This window comes from Sebastes umbrosus, chromosome 19 (genome assembly GCF_015220745.1).
Source record: "Sebastes umbrosus isolate fSebUmb1 chromosome 19, fSebUmb1.pri, whole genome shotgun sequence".
In the NCBI taxonomy this organism is placed as follows: Eukaryota; Metazoa; Chordata; class Actinopteri; order Perciformes; family Sebastidae; genus Sebastes; species Sebastes umbrosus.
The window spans coordinates 2326028-2346085 of NC_051287.1; the positions used below are offsets into that span (position 1 = coordinate 2326028).

General features: G+C 37.7%; 1 protein-coding gene across 2 annotated transcripts in view; it reads right to left on the reverse strand.

Annotated features, from left to right (window-relative positions):
* pi4kaa (phosphatidylinositol 4-kinase, catalytic, alpha a) overlaps positions 1-20028 on the reverse strand; it is a 30167-nt gene extending 10139 nt beyond the window's left edge. Inside the window, exons 1-36 of one of the 2 annotated variants that reach the window (XM_037752376.1) lie at positions 19763-20028; positions 14676-14792; positions 14475-14568; positions 13688-13776; positions 13418-13490; positions 13070-13317; positions 12916-12982; positions 12619-12767; positions 12459-12524; positions 12270-12366; positions 11991-12182; positions 11805-11905; positions 11278-11407; positions 11055-11184; positions 10363-10458; positions 10089-10272; positions 9901-10001; positions 9605-9773; positions 8728-8778; positions 8363-8471; positions 8121-8257; positions 7908-8041; positions 7716-7798; positions 6103-6173; positions 5151-5275; positions 4965-5046; positions 4626-4709; positions 4410-4499; positions 4197-4316; positions 3152-3244; positions 2707-2863; positions 2394-2521; positions 2148-2306; positions 1905-2056; positions 1630-1737; positions 524-744 (exon numbers count right to left, since the gene is read on the reverse strand). In XM_037752376.1, the coding sequence (XP_037608304.1) occupies positions 524-744; positions 1630-1737; positions 1905-2056; positions 2148-2306; positions 2394-2521; positions 2707-2863; positions 3152-3244; positions 4197-4316; positions 4410-4499; positions 4626-4709; positions 4965-5046; positions 5151-5275; positions 6103-6173; positions 7716-7798; positions 7908-8041; positions 8121-8257; positions 8363-8471; positions 8728-8778; positions 9605-9773; positions 9901-10001; positions 10089-10272; positions 10363-10458; positions 11055-11184; positions 11278-11407; positions 11805-11905; positions 11991-12182; positions 12270-12366; positions 12459-12524; positions 12619-12767; positions 12916-12982; positions 13070-13317; positions 13418-13490; positions 13688-13776; positions 14475-14568; positions 14676-14792; positions 19763-19861 (4306 nt within the window). In that variant the 5' untranslated portion in view covers positions 19862-20028. The remainder of the gene's footprint in view (positions 1-523; positions 745-1629; positions 1738-1904; positions 2057-2147; positions 2307-2393; positions 2522-2706; positions 2864-3151; positions 3245-4196; positions 4317-4409; positions 4500-4625; positions 4710-4964; positions 5047-5150; positions 5276-6102; positions 6174-7715; positions 7799-7907; positions 8042-8120; positions 8258-8362; positions 8472-8727; positions 8779-9604; positions 9774-9900; positions 10002-10088; positions 10273-10362; positions 10459-11054; positions 11185-11277; positions 11408-11804; positions 11906-11990; positions 12183-12269; positions 12367-12458; positions 12525-12618; positions 12768-12915; positions 12983-13069; positions 13318-13417; positions 13491-13687; positions 13777-14474; positions 14569-14675; positions 14793-19762) is intronic. The other variant, XM_037752377.1, reaches the window with a different exon arrangement.
* Positions 20029-20058: the final 30 nt, after the last annotated feature.

The window sequence follows — 20058 nt, forward strand, 5'->3', positions numbered from 1 at the left end:
GAAAATAATACAAATATAGCGTACAATTATACTGATATTGATTATTTTAGGTGTCTAAAATCCGTTTTGCTGCTGCCCCCGTCCACAGCAGTACATTGCTTTGCTCCCGTGTTGGTACTCCTGTTTATTTCTCCAAACTCCGTCTACTGTAGGTAATGTACTGACTATGGAGAAGTACCTCATACACGCCCACTTCAAAACATCAGAACTATCCCTTTAATATTACGGATAGAGAACAGATTGATTGTAAAAGTATGACAGAGTAAGATAGAAGTAGGAGAAAGAGGAATAAAAACAGAGAAAGTTTAAGAGTGAGAAAATGAGAGAGACCAAGAGAAGAGCGTTGAGAAAAAAAGCTATAAAAATATAAAAAGGTTGATAATATAGATGGACAGATGCCGGGATCTATCAGCAGCATCGTGAGGACAAACAGCGTCAAATTTGACATGCGTAAAAAAGAAAAAGAAAAAAAGAAGCATGCCCCTGCGGCAGTGCAGTCCGAGCTCCACCGCTTTAGGCTTACTTAAGATAGAAATCGGAGAAGTGCTGGACACGATAAGCGATCCAAATATCCCGGCAGAGAGCGTACTCGGGGCTGGGGTAGTACCAAGCTCACCGGGTGGGACCAGGTGGCACGCTGCCAGGTACTTCTTGTCGGACAGGATGCTGGCGTAGAAGCGGATTATGATGCTGATGTCCTCACGGAGATGCTTGTCACCTTGGGTAGGAAACTTTGGAGGAGCGCTGGAGGGACAGACAATCGAGAGTCAGATCAATAGATGAGTTAGTTTCTGTTTGATTTGTGTTTTTTAATAGAGATGCACCGGTCGAAACCAGCCGGACGATCAGTCTCATATATCCGATTTTTGTGCCGGTCAAATGTACACACATGTGCCGCATGATGTTTTTACACAGCAGCACAGTCATTAACGTCACACACACACACAACATGTCGTCGGTGTGGAAGTTCTTCAGTGTGAATGAAGAAGACATAAAGCTGCAATTTGTAACACCTGCAAGTCCAAAATAAGCCGTGGACGAACAACTTTAAATACATTTGGAGCATCTAGCTGTTTTGTTATGAACATGCTACTGAATTTCAATTTTCCATGAAAGAAAAGTTACAAAAATGTTTGTGTATGCTGTAAATTATAGTTCTTAGAAAGAAAGAAAACTGGAATTGGCAGCTCAGACTTCTAAAAATTCGGAATCAGCCAAGTTAATTGCAATCAGTGCATCTCTAGTTTTCAGTGTTTTTACTAAACCTTTGTGCAATTCAATTCTCTGCGAGGCTGTACTTCTGCACAGTGGTGCTTTGAGATAAATGCAAATGTTTGCATGCTAAAATGTTGATATTAAGCGAGTATAATGTTTACCACGTTAAACATTTTATCTTATATTTGCGAATTATAATGAATACTACTTTTTATCATTTGTTTCTTTTTATTTCTTGGACAAAACAAGCAACATGAAGACATCACTTCAGGCTCTTTGACATTGTGACGGACATGTTTCACTATTTTCTGATATTTTAGAGACTAATGTAATTAAAAAAACACATTACACATTAATTGATCAATTGCATGAAAATGTTTGTTGCAGCCCTAGCTTTTGAGTGTGTGTGGGTACCTGAAGTAATCAAAGGCTGTAGAGTAGATCTTCTCTCGGAGCACATTTCTTACAGTTGAATTGGTGAGGACGTCAGAGTGGAGCAGAGCCAGACCCAGAGTCAGCAGCCTGAAGCACAGAGAAATATATAAACACATCAATCTGCATCCTTAAACACCAAGCTTATCGTAAAGAACACATCAAATGACGGGGAGCTGCCTAGAGATTAAGCATAGGGATCATAAAACATACACCTTACATGTTTCTTTAAGCTTTGTGTGTGTGTGTTTAAGTACCTGAAACGAGGCCCGATGGCAGCTACGTGGCGGTTGAGGCTACTCTTCGCCCCACCGACGTTGAGAGACAGCGAGCGCTGTAGCAAACTGCCAAAGATCTCCACTTGATCTGCGCTGGAATACTTGGCTATCTCAAACCTCTGGACTAGAAACTAGAGGAACAGAGGCAGACATGAGAGGAAATAAGTGGAAGGGGAGAAGATCGATGATGGCATGTAGTAATAATAATGTGTTTTGTCTGACCTCGATCCATATTTGGTGAGGGGTAACATCTGGAGGGCAGGGGGCAGGCTGGCTTTCCTCTGATGCAGCCAGAGGATCGGCCTCCACCTGAGCGTCGGAGAACAAGCCCATCTTCAGCTCCACGGTCATCTGCCACGCTCCCGCCATCTCTCGCATAAACTAGGCAGCCAAGAGAGGAGATTTATAGTGTCTATACAAGACATACAAATGCACTGATGAAAACTGATAAAAAACACATCTATGTACCGGTACTTCCACTCCAACACGAGCTGCCAGCAGCCACTCCCAGCACGCGATAGCGGTTTCCATGCCGTGTGCGGTAAACATCTTGAGAGGAGACCAGCAGAGGTGGTGCAGGAGCTGAGGATCGCAGTCTGGAGACCAGAGAGGGCAGCAGTCAGACAACAAGTCCAGAGCATTTTAGAGAGAACACAGAGACGGTTGTCTTTGCGACAGCAGCGCAACAAATTGGAAACACTAGGGGGGGGGAAGTTGTCTATTGCCACTTTAATGTAAAACATTAATAACTTGAGTTAACAGCACAGAGAGAAAGTGAGACCTGTGGAGCTGATGAGCAAGGCGGCCAGTTTGAACATGGACTCAGTGAAGGCCTCCGGCTGTGCAGAGTCTAACGCCTCCCCCATCTGCTTGATCATCAGCCGGCTCAGATCGGACTGTCCTCGAACTGCCTGGGCGAAGTGGATCATACCAGATACCTACAGACGAAAGAGAGAAGCAGTAGTATAAGAGCACAAGTATAAAAGTGCTTTATGTCCACAGGATCCGGTTGCATCTCGTATCTGTTCCTCAGCAGCCACATTTCTAATGTTTAGCTGACATTTTCTGTGTTTTACAAGCATATAGAATTGAAATTGCAACTCATTTTGATAACAGATGCTTTGTGGCTGTACCAGAAAAATAATAAGTAAATAAGAACAACTAAATTGTGAATTTCAAGTGTCAAGAGGTGATAACAGAGAGCAGAGCAGTTAAGTGTTTTTTACCTCTCCAGCGTATCTGTTCCTGAGGTTGAGGGAGGCCATGAAGTTGGAGTAGTCCTTCTTCACACAGGCTGGCCTCTCAGTCAGCTGAGTGGGCTACAGGTGAAAGCACAGGAAATGTAATTGATCATGTAGAAAGAAGACAGACTATTTTATGAAGCTCTGTTCAGACATGGAATATGAAAGAATGCTGTCTTCATCTATCTGTTAAAGTGATGGCCTTTTGTCATTCAGACATACTGCAGGTGTCTGTTATGTAAATGTTCCTTATGGCTTTATTCAGACATGACAGGACATTTATGGAAAGTTGAAAGTGTTACAGAATTTTTACAGGTCCGACCATATGGAGGACGTAACCTGCCAAAATAAAAAATAAATGAATAAACAAAAACATTAGTCGATAAATAAAGCAAGGGTAGTTTTAAAAATAAATGTAGTCATTAATTAATTGATAAAATGTGACATAAATTGATATTACTGTTTTAATTTGCTTTATGTATTTACTCTTCAATTTCAACTTTTATTTATTTATGTATTAATTTTTATGAACATTTAAATGTATTCATTTATTTTTGCATTTATGTTTTATTTATTTTAGCATGTATTCTATATATATTAAAAAATTTTAAAAAATCACAAAAATAAATACATAAATAAATAAAAATGGAAATTAAATGGAAGAATAAATAATTTTTTTAAAAGCGAATTAAGACAGAAATATCAATTTAATCCACATTTTATCTTTATGGCCAGTTGGGTTTTAATTTTTTTCAAATTTAATTAATTAATTTTATTTTAATTATTATTTAAATTTATTTATTTTAACATATTTATTTCTTTTGATTTACATATTTCACTAATATATATTTTTAAAATCTCTGTTTTTTATTGTATTGTTATTATTTTCACAGGGTGGTGGTGGCTCAACAGGAATGGGTGGGGGGTTGTTCTATTGGGTTATTGTGCTTTCTCTTTCTTTTTAAAATTCCTCGGAGTTGTGTGCATTATAACGCATCAATAAAGTGCTGAAACTGAAAGTCTGACCTACCCCCAGCGTGGTGCTCTGCCTGTTGTAACCGGCGAAGTGCAGGATGCTTTCTGTGGCCATGGCGAGGCCGGTGTGCTGAGAGAGACCCGACACCCAGTTCTGATGTTTGTTCAGATACTCCTGAAAAAGACCACATGAAGTACAGCAGTTAAAACCATGATGTGTGCTCTATATAGGGAGGTTTTGTTTTGTTGTATTGTGTCATGATGTCACCTGGAGGTGGGATTTGGTCACAGATGGTGCCCACTTCATTGCCTCTTTAAGGATCTCCCCACAACGTGCAGCAAAATCCTTCACTATGCTCTACAATTAAAGACACGATATGTATTTGATCACTTTAGATAAATTACACATAAAGATGGAGAAACATTAGTAAAGACTGTGGCGAGTACTGAATACGTGAAATGATGATTAATAAAACAACATTACCTCTCTGGCTTCATACGTATCTGGGACGGTGATTCTGTGTGGCGTGTCTGGAATGTCGTAATAAGGTTGGTCTTTATGGATGTCCTGCAATGCAGCATAAACATCATTATTAATGACGCGGTACACACACTCCAATGTTTTTTAAATCTAAACTAAAAAACCATAACAGCTAGAGCATTCATTCTTTTTGCAGCAGAAAGCTAAGGCTTCTGTCTGTAACGTCATCTCATGACGTCATTACATTATGTGTGTAACGTAGGGCTTCAAAGGGTTAAGCATAAAGACAGACTGAAAGATAGATGCTACACTGATGAATAGTCCACTTTTATTATCACTTACTGCACTGAGTGAGAGCGAAAGCGTCTGCAGGATGTCCAACATGGTCCTCAGCACACGGCCGCTCCATAACAAGTGAGGGAAACTGAGGAGAGAGAGACAAACTACTGTTGATGCTTCTGCATTTTAAACAGTTTATAGAAGAGTCAGTGTAGTAATCTGAGTATGTATGTATCCATGCACTCTCACGTTTCAGCCAGGCCAGATAAATATTTGTCAGCCACTCTGCGGATCCTCTTGTGGATGTGGTTGAAGTTGACCAAGAGGAACTGAGCGTGGCGTTCCAGCTCCTCCTCGTGGGCTTTGGTTTTTGGCTGAAAATACAATCACTTATTAAGATTAGGTGTTGTTCTTGTGTATTGTGGGGCAGAATGGAGAGTTAAACTTTATAAGTCATGTTTTAATTTGCTGCAATATTCTTTACTGCTATAGTGTTATTATTTTCCAAACTATTACTTTATCACCGTTTCTCTCTCTCTCTCATAAAACACTGCTGCTGTTCTGGCCAGGCGTTAAATTTTCGACACAGTTTCCTCTGCTGCAGTAATAAATCAGCTGCAGCAGCAGCAGCTACTTGTATTCATTCTCATTCCCCCCTCCTATATTTTGTTTCTCAACACAGGAACACTTTAAAATATATATTATATAAGCCACGATTTTCAACTGTGCCGCTTTTCTTTTATGTTGCCAGCACAAAACCTTGGTGCAATCCTTAAAAGGGATAGTTTGGATGTTTCCCTTGCCGTCAGACAGCCCTTTGCCATGGGGAACTGAAGCTGTTACATCCATCTACGGCTTTAACAGAGCATAGATAACGGCCTCAGTTCCCGGCCAGAAAGGGCTGTCTGACGGCGAGGTAAAGTGGTGAAAATATTCTGAATATAGTGTACAATTAAACTGATATTGATTTTTTTAGGTGGCTAAAATGTATTTTGTTGCTGCCCCCGTCCACAGCAGAACATCGCTTTGCTCCCGTACTGGTACTCCTGTCTGTTTCTACAAACTCCATCTACTAAAGGTAATACACTGTGGAAATACAACCCTCATACAACCCAACTTCAAAACATCCAAACTATCCCTTTAAGTGAATAAGGACAAATTCAGTTCTTCTTCAGTGAAAAAGTGAAAACATCTCCCTTACTTTTTCAGCCATCATATGCAGGAAGACCTCAAAAACCTTGTCGCTAACGGCAATCACACACTGCATCATGCCTGGAGAGAATATATTAAATATTAATGCATACAGTAAGCACGTAATACAATAAGTTTTATGTCAAAAAAATTCAATAAAAAAAGTCAGAAAAAAATATATATATAAAAAAGTCAAAAAAATGTTTTTAAACAAATGTCAAAAAAAAGTCAAAAAAGTTAAATAAAAAAATAAAAATATATATATTTTAGAAAAAACTTTAAAAAAAAAGTTTAAAAAAATTCAGAAAAATGTTAGAAAAACGTAATAGAAAATTGTTTTAAAAAAAGTCAGAAAAATGTAAAAAACTAAAAAAAGTCAAAAAAATGTTAGAAAAAAAGTCAGAAAAATGTAAATAAAAAAAAGTCAGAAAAATGTTTTTAAACAAATGTAAAAACAAAAAGTCAAAAAATGTTAGAAAAAACTTAATTTTTTTTTTTTTTTTTTTAAAAGTCAGAAAAATGTTAGAAAAGAAGTCAAAAAAATGTAAATAAAAAAAAAAGTCAGAATTTTTTTTTGAATAAAAAAGTAAAAAAATGAAAAATAAAAAATTCTGAAAAATGTTAGAAAAACGTAATAGAAAATTATTTTTAAAAAAGTTAGAAAAATGTAAAAAAACAAAAAAAAGTAAAAAAAAATGTAAATAAAAAAAAAAGTCAGAAAAAAAAAATATATGAAAAAGTCAGAAAAATATTTTTAAACAAATGTAAAAAAAGTCAAAAATTTTAGAATTTTTTTTTTTTTTTAAAAAGTCCAAAAAATGTAAATAAAAAAAAAAAGTCAGAAAAATGTTTTTAAACAAATGTAAAAAAAAAAGTCAAAAAATGTTAGAAAAAACTTAAATTTTTTTTTTTTTTTTTAAAGTCAGAAATGTAAAATGTAAATAAAAAAAAAGTCAGAAAAAAAAATTTAGAATAAAAAAAGTCAGAAAAATACTTTCAAACAAATGTAAAATAAAGTCAGGAAATGTTAGAAAAAAGTCAAAAAATGAAAAATAAAAAATTCTGAAAAATGTTAGAAAAACGTAATAGAAAATTGTTTTAAAAAAAGTCAGAAAAATGTAAAAAACAAAAAAAAGTAAAAAAAATGTTAGAAAAAAATATATATGAAAAAGTCAGAAAAATGTTTATAAACAAATGTAAAAAAAAAAGTCAAAAAATTTTAGAAAAAAAGTCAGAAAAATGTAAATTAAAAAAAGTCAGAAAAATGTTTTTAAACAAATGTAAAAAAAAAAAAGTCAAAAAATGTTAGAAAAAACTTAAATTTTTTTTTTTTTTTTTTAAAGTCAGAAAAATGTTAGAAAAAGTCAAAAAAATGTAAATAAAAAAAGTCAGAAATTTTTTTTTTAAATAAAAAAGTCAGAAAAATATTTTTAAACAAATGTAAAAAAAAAAGTCAAGAAATGTTAGAAAAAAGTCAAAAAATTAAAAAAAATTCTGAAAAATGTTAGAAAAACGTAATAGAAAATTGTTTTAAAAAAAGTCAGAAAAATGTAAAAAACTAAAAAATGCCAAAAAAATGTTAGAAAAAAAATCATAAAAATACTAGCTTTTTCTTCTGCTTACCAGATTTATCCTTCTGTATCGCTCTGTCTTCAAAATATCGAAACATGACCTGAAAGCGGTCCGAGTCCAGAGCACGAAGCATCCTAACAGATAAATATAGAATAGAAATTATATATAAAATTATAATCACTGAACACAGCCAAGCACATAATGTAAACTAATATATGTTATGTACTGGACATGTTGGCATACCTCATGTACTCCAATCTGTAAACAGACAGCAAATATGTAGACATGGCAAAGTCCAGCTTGTTGATGAGCGCGGCCACCTCAGGAGGAGGATCCAGCAGGTTGATGATGGTGCTGCGCAGATCATTCAGCTCCGCCTGAAACACAACAACGAACCATAAACTAGGGTCGACTTCATGTGAGCATATCTGTGTCTGAGTGAGCGTGTGCTCATACCGGAGTCACAGTGTCATTCTTCAGTGCAGAGTTGTACTGCAGCTCTGAGCGTAAAGGTTCCCCGCTGGGAAACGTGAGCAGCGGCGACTTGGTCGCAATCTCACAAACTCCCTCGTACCACTCCTCTGGCCACAGACCTGAAAGTTTCAACAGAAACAAATCACCACACTGAAGTACGATAAATTAGATTCAATTAAGTGCAAATGCATGATTCAATGTTAGTTAGGTATTTTGAACTGTACCTGAGCCCTCAACAGCAAATCCCATGACCACGGAGTAGAGCCAAAAGTCCCTGAAGAGCTTCTGCAGACGCGGCTTTGCTTCCTTAATTGGAGGTAACCTCTTCGTCAGCTAACAGCAGCAGAAGAAGAAGAGAAAGAACAGATCTCTGTGGTTATTAAGGTTCAGTAGATATAACACTGAAGAGCATTAAAAATTATTTACTTGTAGGGCATCATCATAAGTTTCGGATGTTAAAGAAGCAGAGCAAATTGACCTTTTTGTACCCTAATTTATACGTGTTAGTTTTCCACTGACTCGTGCAAAAAGACAATATTAAACATGCTAAATGAAGGAGAAGGTAATAAAACTATCCAGAACAACTTACCACTGCGATAACTGGAACGAGGACACCGAGGTTTCCAGCACTGCTTGATGCCTAAAGAGACAAAAGAGGAGAGGAGATCTCTGTAACTTTCCAAAACAAACAATCCAACAATCCCACACACACTTTAACTTCTTTCTCAAGCTCTCTTTTTTACTACTTCAATCACTTTTTGTGTTATACAACCAAGTGCAACACAATGCATGCCTTCCAGGGGAGAAAGTAAGTGTCATTGTCCCCGTTTTTACCCTTCATTGTGACAAGATTAGAAAGACACAGGATTCTCAGAGATGTATCAGGGAGGCAGTGGGATGCAGCCAGGAGGAGGTTATGGTGGCAGGCTTTTTGTCCTGCCTTCAGCTACTGACATTTAGAACAGGTTTAAACATGTTGGTCTTTAGATGAGGTCAAAAGGCGAGTTGTCATCTGTCCAAGTCTCAGTTCATTTAAAGCACACTGAACCCTTGAGCTCTCTAAAGAAATGTAACTACATGTGGTGGTGACGCAGACCGCAACAACTGTGATTGGTCCACTTGGTAGCATCACATTTCCAGGACATGGACACAATAGAAGAGAGGTTAACTGAGGAAGTCTGTATACATCATCTCCTCCGAGGTCTTCTAATAATAAATATAATATAATAATTATATAATAATAATAATTTAGCATCGTGGCACTTTGAGAATTAATGTTCACATAAGATATTCTAGATGCTTGCATGCTTTCGATTGGCTGCACTGCGCTGCTATAAAGGTTGAGTCAGGATCAACTGTTTTGCTGGACTACCTTGTGTTTTATTTATTTCTTGGAGCACCCCCCTTGTGCCAACACTGCAGCGTGATTGCTGCTGTGCTTGTATATATGTGTGTGTGCGTCATACCTTGAGAGCTGGGCCTTTGTCCGAGGATCTCTCACTGGCTCTCTTCCCCTCTAATCCCAGCTGGACAAAAAGCTCCAGCAGGTTGACCAGCAGCTCGTCCACCATCTGCTCAGCCTGGAGGTTCGCTGCTATATTACCCAGAGCATTTATCACAGCCAAGGAACAGTGTCTGCACACAGGAGAGGGAACATTAATCTACTAGACTCTCATGAGAAACAGTGAATAATACTCAGGCTACATGAGGAGGAGCATATTCTCCAAAGGACTGTAACTGTGCTTTTTAAGACGCCGTTCACCTGTATCCGTGGTCCTTGTAGTCTTTGTTGGAGTAAACCATGGAGCTGGCTTTCACACTGATCTGCTGGAATAAATTCCACACCTCCTGGTAGATGTATTGCTAAGGTGAAAGGAAAGTTATGACGTTAGATATGTTAAAAAACGAGGGACACAGTTTTTTAAATAAATAATGAATAGAGATATTTACATTGCCTGTGATGACCATGCAGCCCAGCTGGTCTATGATGAGGACGTCAAGCTGGGAGGGAGGCTGGCAGAACTTCTGCTGGAGGATCTGGAGGATGGGCTCCATTACTCGGGGGGTGTCCCGTAAGGCCACGGCGATGCTACCCAAAGCCCTGATGGTGTGGTCTGGGATCAGGTGAGCATCCCTGGGGGGGGGATAGAGAGGGGAACATCTGTAAATGCACTCTCAAACGAGGACTTTTAATTCTCATAAGTCAGTATAATACGACGCTTACTTATCATTTTCCTGATAGATGTAGAGACGGTTAGACAGGCTGGCGAGGAATGCTTCTACAATGACGTTATCCATAGTGAGTCCGGCTTTCAGGCACCTGAGGACAGAGGGAGAGAGTAAAGGCTGCGTTCATACCAGTGTGTGTGCATATCAGGGCAGGACTCTCACGGGGAACATGACGGCCGTGGCCGGGCTATTTATGACGATAGTTTGACACAAATGTTACACCTGGATCCCACCGAGCGCAGCTGCGCCACCGCGTTCCGATTGCGATGCCGCCGTAGCTGAGCGCAGCCACTCTAGTCAATGCTTGTGATTCCACCTGACTAATAATATATATACAGTACATAAATTTGCATAAAGCAGCATATTTTTCCACTCCTATGTTGATAAGAGTATTAAATACTTGACAAATCTCCCTTTAAGGTACATTTTGAACAGATAAAAAATGTGCAATTAAATATTCTATTATATTCTGAAACGTAAATACCAATAAATTATTTTGTGAAATATACACAAATTATTTTGTATTAATTTCACAGATACTTATACTATGTATTAAAATAAAATCATTCAGCATCATTGCTTTATTTGATGACCTTGCTGCCCAGGCATTTTGCCTTTGTACCCTCTTAAAATTCCAGGCCTGGTGCATACAGTCTGCTGAACAAGCGTGTACGTGGGTGAATTCACCTGCAGATGTTGTCGATGGAGATGTCCCGCAGCTGTTCGTACATGGAGGGCAGGCTCTTCTGTTTGGGATGGGAACTGAGGGTTGACTGGGAATGTTCGTTGGTCACGTGGATCTTTATCTCACCACCCCCTTATAGAAATAGAAAAGGATTTGGTAAGAAAACATTGAAGGGGAGAAAACACTGCTAGTGAATGATGGAGCTGCTGAGTGTTGTGCTGTCACCTGAAGAGTACTGGCTGTGGTATTTATACAGCTTCACCAGGACAGGAGACGGCACCACCAGGAAGTCTCTCAGTGACGTGGTGACAGAGTGAGCAACCACGGGGAAGCGCTCACACAGACGACCCAAACCCTGAAGAGTGAAGACACACTTGTGGATTTGTGGGTACAAATTAAAGAGAATGTATGTACGTTTTTAGACGTATAAATGTTTTTAATTTATCTTTATTGCCAATGTGTGAACAGGTTGTAACCTAACCTATAAAATCAGACCTTCCGCAGCTTTCTGGGTCTCCTCTCTCAGCCTGTAGGCTGCTTTTAATGTCAAGAATGAGGGCCGTTTTTTTCCGGGAAAATACAACAGATGTGACGTCATGCGTGTCGCAAGTGCCTTTATTTTCAGCTGCGCTTCAGGGCTAACAGTGTGCAGCCATAGCCAACCACTCTAAACCTGCGCAGTCAGTTTTTAGTTCAGCTCACATTTTTATCCGTAGAAGAAGGAAAGTGGATATAAAAAAACAAGCAGTTACCTGTAAGCAGCAAATGAGCAGCGGCATGTGAGCGATGATGACTTTACTGGACGTCTTGGACTGCAGCTTCTCTGACAGTTTGGTGCAAAGGTTCTCAGCTCCTGGTGAAGAGATGAAGAGAGAAAACGTTTGCAGAGATTACCTCTAAGACAGATGACTTCCTGTCTGAATGAAGTGATTCCTCACCTTGCTCCTCAGTGACAGCCCACACCATGAGGTCCACACAGGCAGCGTTGGCCTGGCAGCGCAGTTTGAGTGGGCTCAGTTCACTCTGGAGGTACTCCACATCATGCAGGATCCTCTGCAGCTCCGACTGGCTGCTGCTGAACTGCTCCAGCACAAAGTCATGAACCTCCTTCACAAAGTCTGTCTGGAGGTCTGGGGAGCACAGAAAATACTTATTGTCATATTTAAGAAGAAATATTCTGGCTAAATTTCAGAATAAATTGAAGAAAGATTCTTTACCTTTTAAATTGTACAGGGTGTCTCTCAGCATTTTAAAAATGGCTACATACAGAGGATCACTGAAGGTTTTGTAGTACAGATGAAGACCAGGACTCAACTACCAACAGAGTAGCAGAAATATATCAATGAACCAGTACAGAGTAAACAGAGTAGACACACATCTGCAGTGATTTAAGAGTCATACTGTACCTCTAGAAGTTCTGCCAGGGAGTCATCCAGTGATTTTAAAAACGACTCAGAGACAAACTGTTCCACCTATTTGAGAGAAACAAGTGAATGAATTTTCATGTGATCTAATTTTTCCTCTTAAATGAAATGCATCTACTCTTCTGCCGCTGTGAATGCTAACCATGTGGAGGAGCTGTCTGAGCATATCCAGAGGGACGTGAAACTCTCCAGAGCTGCTTCCAGTGAAAAGAGGGGAGACGGAGAAGCTGGAGCTGATGGTGGAGAAGTAGTAGTCAGGGTCCACTGCGCTGCCATCAGGGAGGTACGAGCCTGGAGACGGAAAGCAGAAGTACTTAATGGAGAAGTACTTCATACAACCCCTCTTCAAAACATCCAAACTATCCCTTTAAAGCATGTTCTCAGAGACACTGATTCCTGAAAGCCCAACAGCCTCATCTGCTTCTGCCCGGTTTCCTACCTTCAAAGTACTGAGCTGAGGGGTCAGCAGGTGAGATGGGGGTCAGACAGGCTCTCTCTGGACTGGCCTGTAAATACAGAAAAAAGTGTATGTGAAAAGATATCACTTTTTACAGGTTAGATTTGTCAACTTTCATTTCCCAAATGATCTCTACCTGTTGACTGGAGCCTTTACGTCTCAGAGTGTCTCCCTGACACACCGTGAGCAAAGAGCTCGGCAGGATGGAGCGGAAGTCGTTGAAGGACCGCCGGTGCGTCGCATCGCTATCGTCGGCATTAGGCGGTATAGGAGCGACCGGTCGGGGGAACAGCTTGGACAGTAATGGCTCATCGGTGTTGCTGTAACGGCCAAACGCTCGGGCAACACCGAGCAGGGTGGGCACAGTGTACCTGCACAGGTATTCTGTACAGAAAAAAGGGTTACAAAAGGTAGAGAAATATGAATACGCAGAGCGGCTAAGTTACATACAAAGGAAGGAGGAGGAGGTGTGTTATGTCGGCACCTTTATCATGAGCCTCTGGATTCTTGCAGATATCTTGCAGGATCTGCATGATGTCCATGACCGCCTCCAGGATCTGACAAACATGTTACATCATCACATACTCCAACTTACATACCTAGTTTGTCTACTTTAAACAAATCTTAGAATTCTTTGTTTGAACAGATTTGCAGAGATTGTCCCTCATCATCTTTTACACTGGAATCCCAACTGGAAGGAGTTTCGGACGAACAATATCAGCAACCAAAAATACACACAAACCCACATACATACCTGTCCTCGTAAGGTCTCATCGCGTTGGGCAACGTCTGAGAGGAGCGTTACAAGACCAAAGGTGAAGTTCTCTGCGACAGGAAGGGTCTCTACAAGACAGGAAGTTCAGCACATATTAAAAAACAGCCTAACGCTACACCCTACTGCTGCATTCACATGGAATCAGGCAGACGGACAACACCTTCTGGACGGCACAAGCAAACAGTCCGACAGAAATGCAGGACGGCAAAACGAATCATGACAATATGTTGCTATGGTGATGTAATAAAATATATTACATAAAATTATTTAGTATCTACTATTTAATGTAATTATTCTAGTAATGCATGTAGCTATAAAATGCAGCTTTCTCTCAATATCTCTATAGTATCTGAAACATGATGCAGCGTGCGTATGGCGTTATGTCACTGTGCATGCTGACGGAAAGCATCAATGAGAGGAATCGATATTCACAGGGGCATGCGATTACAAGGAATTGGAGAACTAGGAACCGGCTCTTAATGGGAACCGATTCTCGATACCCACCAAAGCCAACAATTTACCCACATTTGGCGGGTGGCGGGTGTTAATTTCAGAACCTGGTTGCCGGTATTCTCTGCCGGCCTCACCTAATTATACCGTCCTGCTCTCGTCCACTAAAATTATATCCGGTTCACCGTCTACCGTCTGTCTGATTCCATGTGACTGCAGCATAAACTGTATTCAGGCATCCATACTTAAGACACAATTATAGTGAATATCATATGGTATATTTAATATTGTGACAAAATCCCAGGTGTATAGTTACCCCTTCCTTTGCGTTCTGAGCTTTCTTCAATCCATTGAACTTTAGGAAGCCCTTTAAGCAACCCCAGAAGGTAGGGGACGATAGCATCTTTGTGCTGCAACACAAGTATACCACAGTTTGCAGTTTACCACTGCTGTATGAGCATGATGTAAAAGCACAAACGTATTATGAAGTGGAAAGGTAAGCAGGAACAGTGTTCACCTGCAGGTCTGACTCCACCAGAAAGATTCCCAGTGCAATGACAGCATCCCTCCTCCTCTCGTCCAGCTGGAAGACTCCTCTGAAGTCCACGGGACACATGCATTGTAGCTTCTGGACCTGTGAGAGGACAACACATTCGTCACAGCTGATGCTGTTTTGATTAAGATGAGCTGTAAGCATAAGCTATTCGGATGATACAATCTTTTAAAAGTACAGAATATACCTGCCCACGGGGCTCTAACAGACACATAACTCACGTCTAAGTTCCATTAGCGGTAATGATTTCGTTGGCCTAAATGAGCATCAGGAATCGAGCCAAACCTGCCCTCTGGCATTAATTAGCCTAATGCTAAAGGGCCGGACTTAAACTGTGACAGGGATTTATACACCATTTAAACACAGGTTTTAATCAATACGCAATGCAAAGGGATCTTTTAAGCTAATAATACTGTTGAAGGATGAGATTTGTTGGATTTCAAACGCTATAGATTAACTCTGTTATGTTTGTTAGTTGCCAAAACAGTAAAAAAATGCAAAAAAAGTGGATTTGGGTTCAGCTGGTTGAATGCCAAAGCTCAACCTAATGTGCTCAGGCAAGACAGGAAAAAATATGATTATAGAAACATAGAACAATTTAATGAGAAAGTTGGAGTTGAACCAAAAGGACACTTCCACCACACAAACAATTTTAAGCCATTAAAATACAACAATATGTTCTTGAGTATGAAACACAACCCACATTACACAACCTTCTGCTCTAACCTCATTCCCACTATAAACTAAAGTCTTGCACTATAATGTAACCGACACTGACATTGCACATACTGTACATACTTTCTGTGTGTATATGTGTATATTTTTACTCTGTATATATGTTCCATATGTGCGTAGCATAGCATAAAGGGGCTACAACGTACTTGCGATTCATTGTGCAACCCTGTATTGTGAAATGAACCTTGAACTTTGAAAGGCGGTTAATGCACAAACAATGAGGCCTATGGGCTGAAGCAGACCCCTGGAGTCAAACGGTTAGTCAATAAATCAATTAGTTGATTGACTGAAGATCAATTGGTTAAACGATTTGGATAATGCCAAACACTTGCAGGTGCCAGGCGATGCTGTTCATTCTCATATTTGATAGTTAACTGATTCTTTTTGTGGTTTTAGATAGGGCTACATGATAAATTGAAAATAAATTGTGATCACGATTTTGGCTTCCCACAATTAAATGAACATGATCGACTGGGATATTAGCATTTAAAATGCTCCGCTCAAAGAAAACTAAACTACCAGCAGAACTTTCCTGAATGCTGCGGCTGCAGTCCAGAGTAGAAGAGTAATATATTACTTAAAATGCACTGAATTCAGGTGAAGAAGAACCTTATTTTAAGTCTTATTTTGATGCAAAGATCTGTACATTAGCAGGAATGTAGCACAACATGGAAGTGAAAGCAATTGATTTAAATGTGAAAGTGCAATAAAAATATTTTGTTCCTAAAATTTAAAAATAATCGTGATCTCAATATTGATCAAAAATAATCATTATCATCCTTTTGGCCATAATCGTGCAGCCCTAGTTATAGAGTAGACTAAACACAACAAGCACTTTGAAGACGTCTCTTTGAGTGATTATAATAGTAATTTTTCACAGTTTCCTGATATTTTATGGGCTAAATGATTCAGTGATTTGTCGAGAAAATAATCAGAAGATTAATCAATAATTAAAATGAGTAGTTGCAGCTCTACTGTAGGTCAAAGAGATGGTTTATGCTTCTAGCTACACTTTTTAAAGTGCGCTTATACAGATCTTTATGACAAGCACATTTCAAAAGAGCTTACACACACATATAAAAAGCAAGACATAGTTCACTTACACAATAATACAATGGGTCGACTGCTCACTGTACTTTTGCCACCACAGCTCTTTCATCATAAGATATACTTCCTGTTTCAGTCAAAAAACATTTCCCATTTTGAATCTCAGTGGGTGTATTTTTTTAATCACTTCAAAGTTTGAGGTAATTCAGAAGCTGCCTTGTGGCTCGCCATAATCTCATGACCACAAATCCAAACCTCCTGAGTGAGTGACACAGTCAACCGCATTATTCCAACAACCTGAGTCTCAGCAGTATTTTAATACCATTAAACACTGAGATCATTGAAGTTAAAGTTTCTTCATCTAACATGTTTTGCAAGATGAAATCATTACATCTTCTGGGTGGAACTTAAAGTTGCTTCCCTCTTGTGATCCCTTAGTCTGCCTGTTATGACTTGTGCATACTTCTTATTTATTTAAATCATGAAAACAATATGGAGCATATACTTCTTCTTTGTTATGGCCAGATTAATCTGTTTGGTGTCCTTGTTGCCTCCAAGTTCCCATCAAGTACAGTGCACAAAGTACACTTAGATGATGTACACTTATACACTACTTTATTTAGAAAGTTCAACATAGTAGTCAGATTTTTCATTATAAAAAAATCTATTAATATATTTTACAGCATTAAAAAAAAAAAAAAAAAAAAAAAAAAAAATTCTACAACAAATAAAATGTAAGGAAAGGAAAAGAGGATGAATAAAAACATTGTTAAACAATTACAATAAATTTGAAATGTCTAAATAATCGAATAGTTTTTGGCAATTTAGAATTTTTATCGTAGTCAAATATGTTTTAAAATCAGTATCTTTAAAAGTATAAAAGGAGGGTATTCTTTTAAGCCATATCATTTAATGGATATAATATTTTGCTAATTAAATTAATTTCATCTGCCGAAAAACTGGGATTGTTAAAAGTGAGCAAAAGTAGCATTAAAACAATCTACAAACACGTGTTCAATAGTTTCCCCTTCACAATACTCAGAAACCAACTAGTACTTCTGGTACTGGAATACTACCTGGGCTCAGGTGATCTGTAACAAAACACATCTTTAATTTAGGGAAGTGCACCATTAAAGGTGTTACAACTAGATTTTGACTCAGGGCAACAAGACCACATAGTAAAGCTGTTTGTCTGCTACTGCCTGAAGCTTGTGTAGTCTGCATATCTTCTTGCTGTTAAATGTTAAGTTTGTTGTGATTGTTTGTCTTTACTACTTGCTACTTGTTCGGTTGTTGTATTGTCTACTATACTGTTTGTCTGGTACTGTCTGTTGATTGTGTGCCTGTCTGCATTTTCTTTTAAGTAATGCTTGTTGTCATATGTAATGCTTGTCGTGTATGCCAGTGCTGTCTTTTTTAACTTTTGATATTTCTTTTTACCCCCTTCCCTCAAGAGGCTTTGCCTTTTGCCAGGCCGCCATTGTAAACTGACTTGCCTGGTTAAATAAAGATTAAAGTAGTTGTACATTAGTGGCGCAAAATCCCAGACCAATTTGGAGTAATGAAATTAGGAAAAAGTAACTGACACACAGTCAAGCTGGGACTTGTTGTTGTGTGTCTCCTAGTTAAAACTGTTCTCATTTACTATTGATTTCTCCTGTCAGACACATCAACAACTTGACTATGTCACTCGAAAACGCTGCAATTAGTTCATAGATACATCGATCCACTCTACATCAATATGCAATACATTTCTATTTAGCACTGATTGCTTCAGTGTTATACAGAACTGTATATATTCCTTTTTATTTCTTCCTTTAGTGCTACTTTTAAATAGTTTGTTATTGCCTACTTTATTGTTTCTGTTCTATTCTAATTCAAATATTTTGAATATCATAATTTTATGTAATTATTTAATGTATATGGCACCTTTCAAAAATAAAGTTACAAATTAATTGTATCATGCTTTGCAATAAAAGCATGATAAAAGCAATTAACATCCAGAACTTAAGATCTAAACACATAAAATAATATAAATAGTTATAAACAATATACCATCAATTAAGAAAAAAGAAAGATAAAAAGAGAAAAGTGAGTCTTAAGAAGAGATTTAAAAGGAAGATACTGAGAATATCTGCCACAACGACATTTAACTGTGCAATTCTGTGTTGTATAATAACAATAATAAATCCTTCCTGTTCCTGTACCACCCTGTATGAATGACAGCTATTATATATATAATACTAATTATTATATTATATACATAATAATAATAATAATAATATTATGTATATGTATATAATAATAATTATATTACACATATATATATAATTATTATACATTTCATTGTGCAATCCAGTGTTGTATAATAACAATAATAAATCCTTCCTGTTCCTGTACCACCCTGTATGAATGACAGCTATTATATATATATAATACTAATTATTATATTATATACATAACAATAATATTATGTTTATGTAAATAATAATAATAATATTATATATATAATATAATTATATTATATATATAATATAATTATTATACATTTCATTGTGCAATCCTGTGTTGTATAATAACAATAATAAATCCTTCCTGTTCCTGTACCACCCTGTATGAATGACAGCTATTATATATACATATATATAGATATATATATCTATATATATATATATAGATATATATATATAAATATATAAAAATATATAAATTATATATATATATATATAAATTATATATAGATATTATAATAATATATATTATAATAATAAATTATATATATTATAATAATCATTATATTATATATATATTATTATAATAATATATATATAATAATGATTATATATATATATAATATATTATAATAATATATATAATATATCTTATATATATATTATAATAATAATTATATATATTTATATATATATATATATAATATAATTATTTAATATTAATTCCAAAGGAAAGAGAGATATCCATGCTATCACATGTCAAGTCTTTAATCTAGCAGCAGATTAGCTAGCTGTAGGTTCATAACAGCTAGCTGCCGTTAGTCAGTTAAATGCTCCTGAATCGCCATTAAATCTCTAAATAACAACCTAATTCATACATTATCAGCCTGACCTACATGTTTCCTGTGTTTCTACGTTAATAACTAACACTATAGCGGTAGAGGAGCTGAGTTAAAGACCTCTAATGTCAGACTCTCTCCTCTCTGTGTTGACAGGTATCGTTTTAACGGCCGCGTATTACCGGTTAACGGGAGTTACCTTCTCTAACGGAGCCGTCCGGTGAGCCGCCAGAGACCGGGCCAGAGACAGGACGGTGTTGAAGTAGAACCCTCTGCTTCCTCCTCCGTTCAGAGACATGTTTAAAGACGTCTTAATGCTAACACAAGAAGAGCTCAGACATCTTCTTCCATCCGTCCTGAGGAGGAGCGGCGGGAGGAGGAGCAGGAGGAGGAGCGGCGGGAGGAGGAGCAGCAGTAGGAGGAGCAGCTAACTACAGCACACAGCAACGGTCCACTGACAACTACGGAGAGCGAGAGGTGGGCGGGACAAAACGC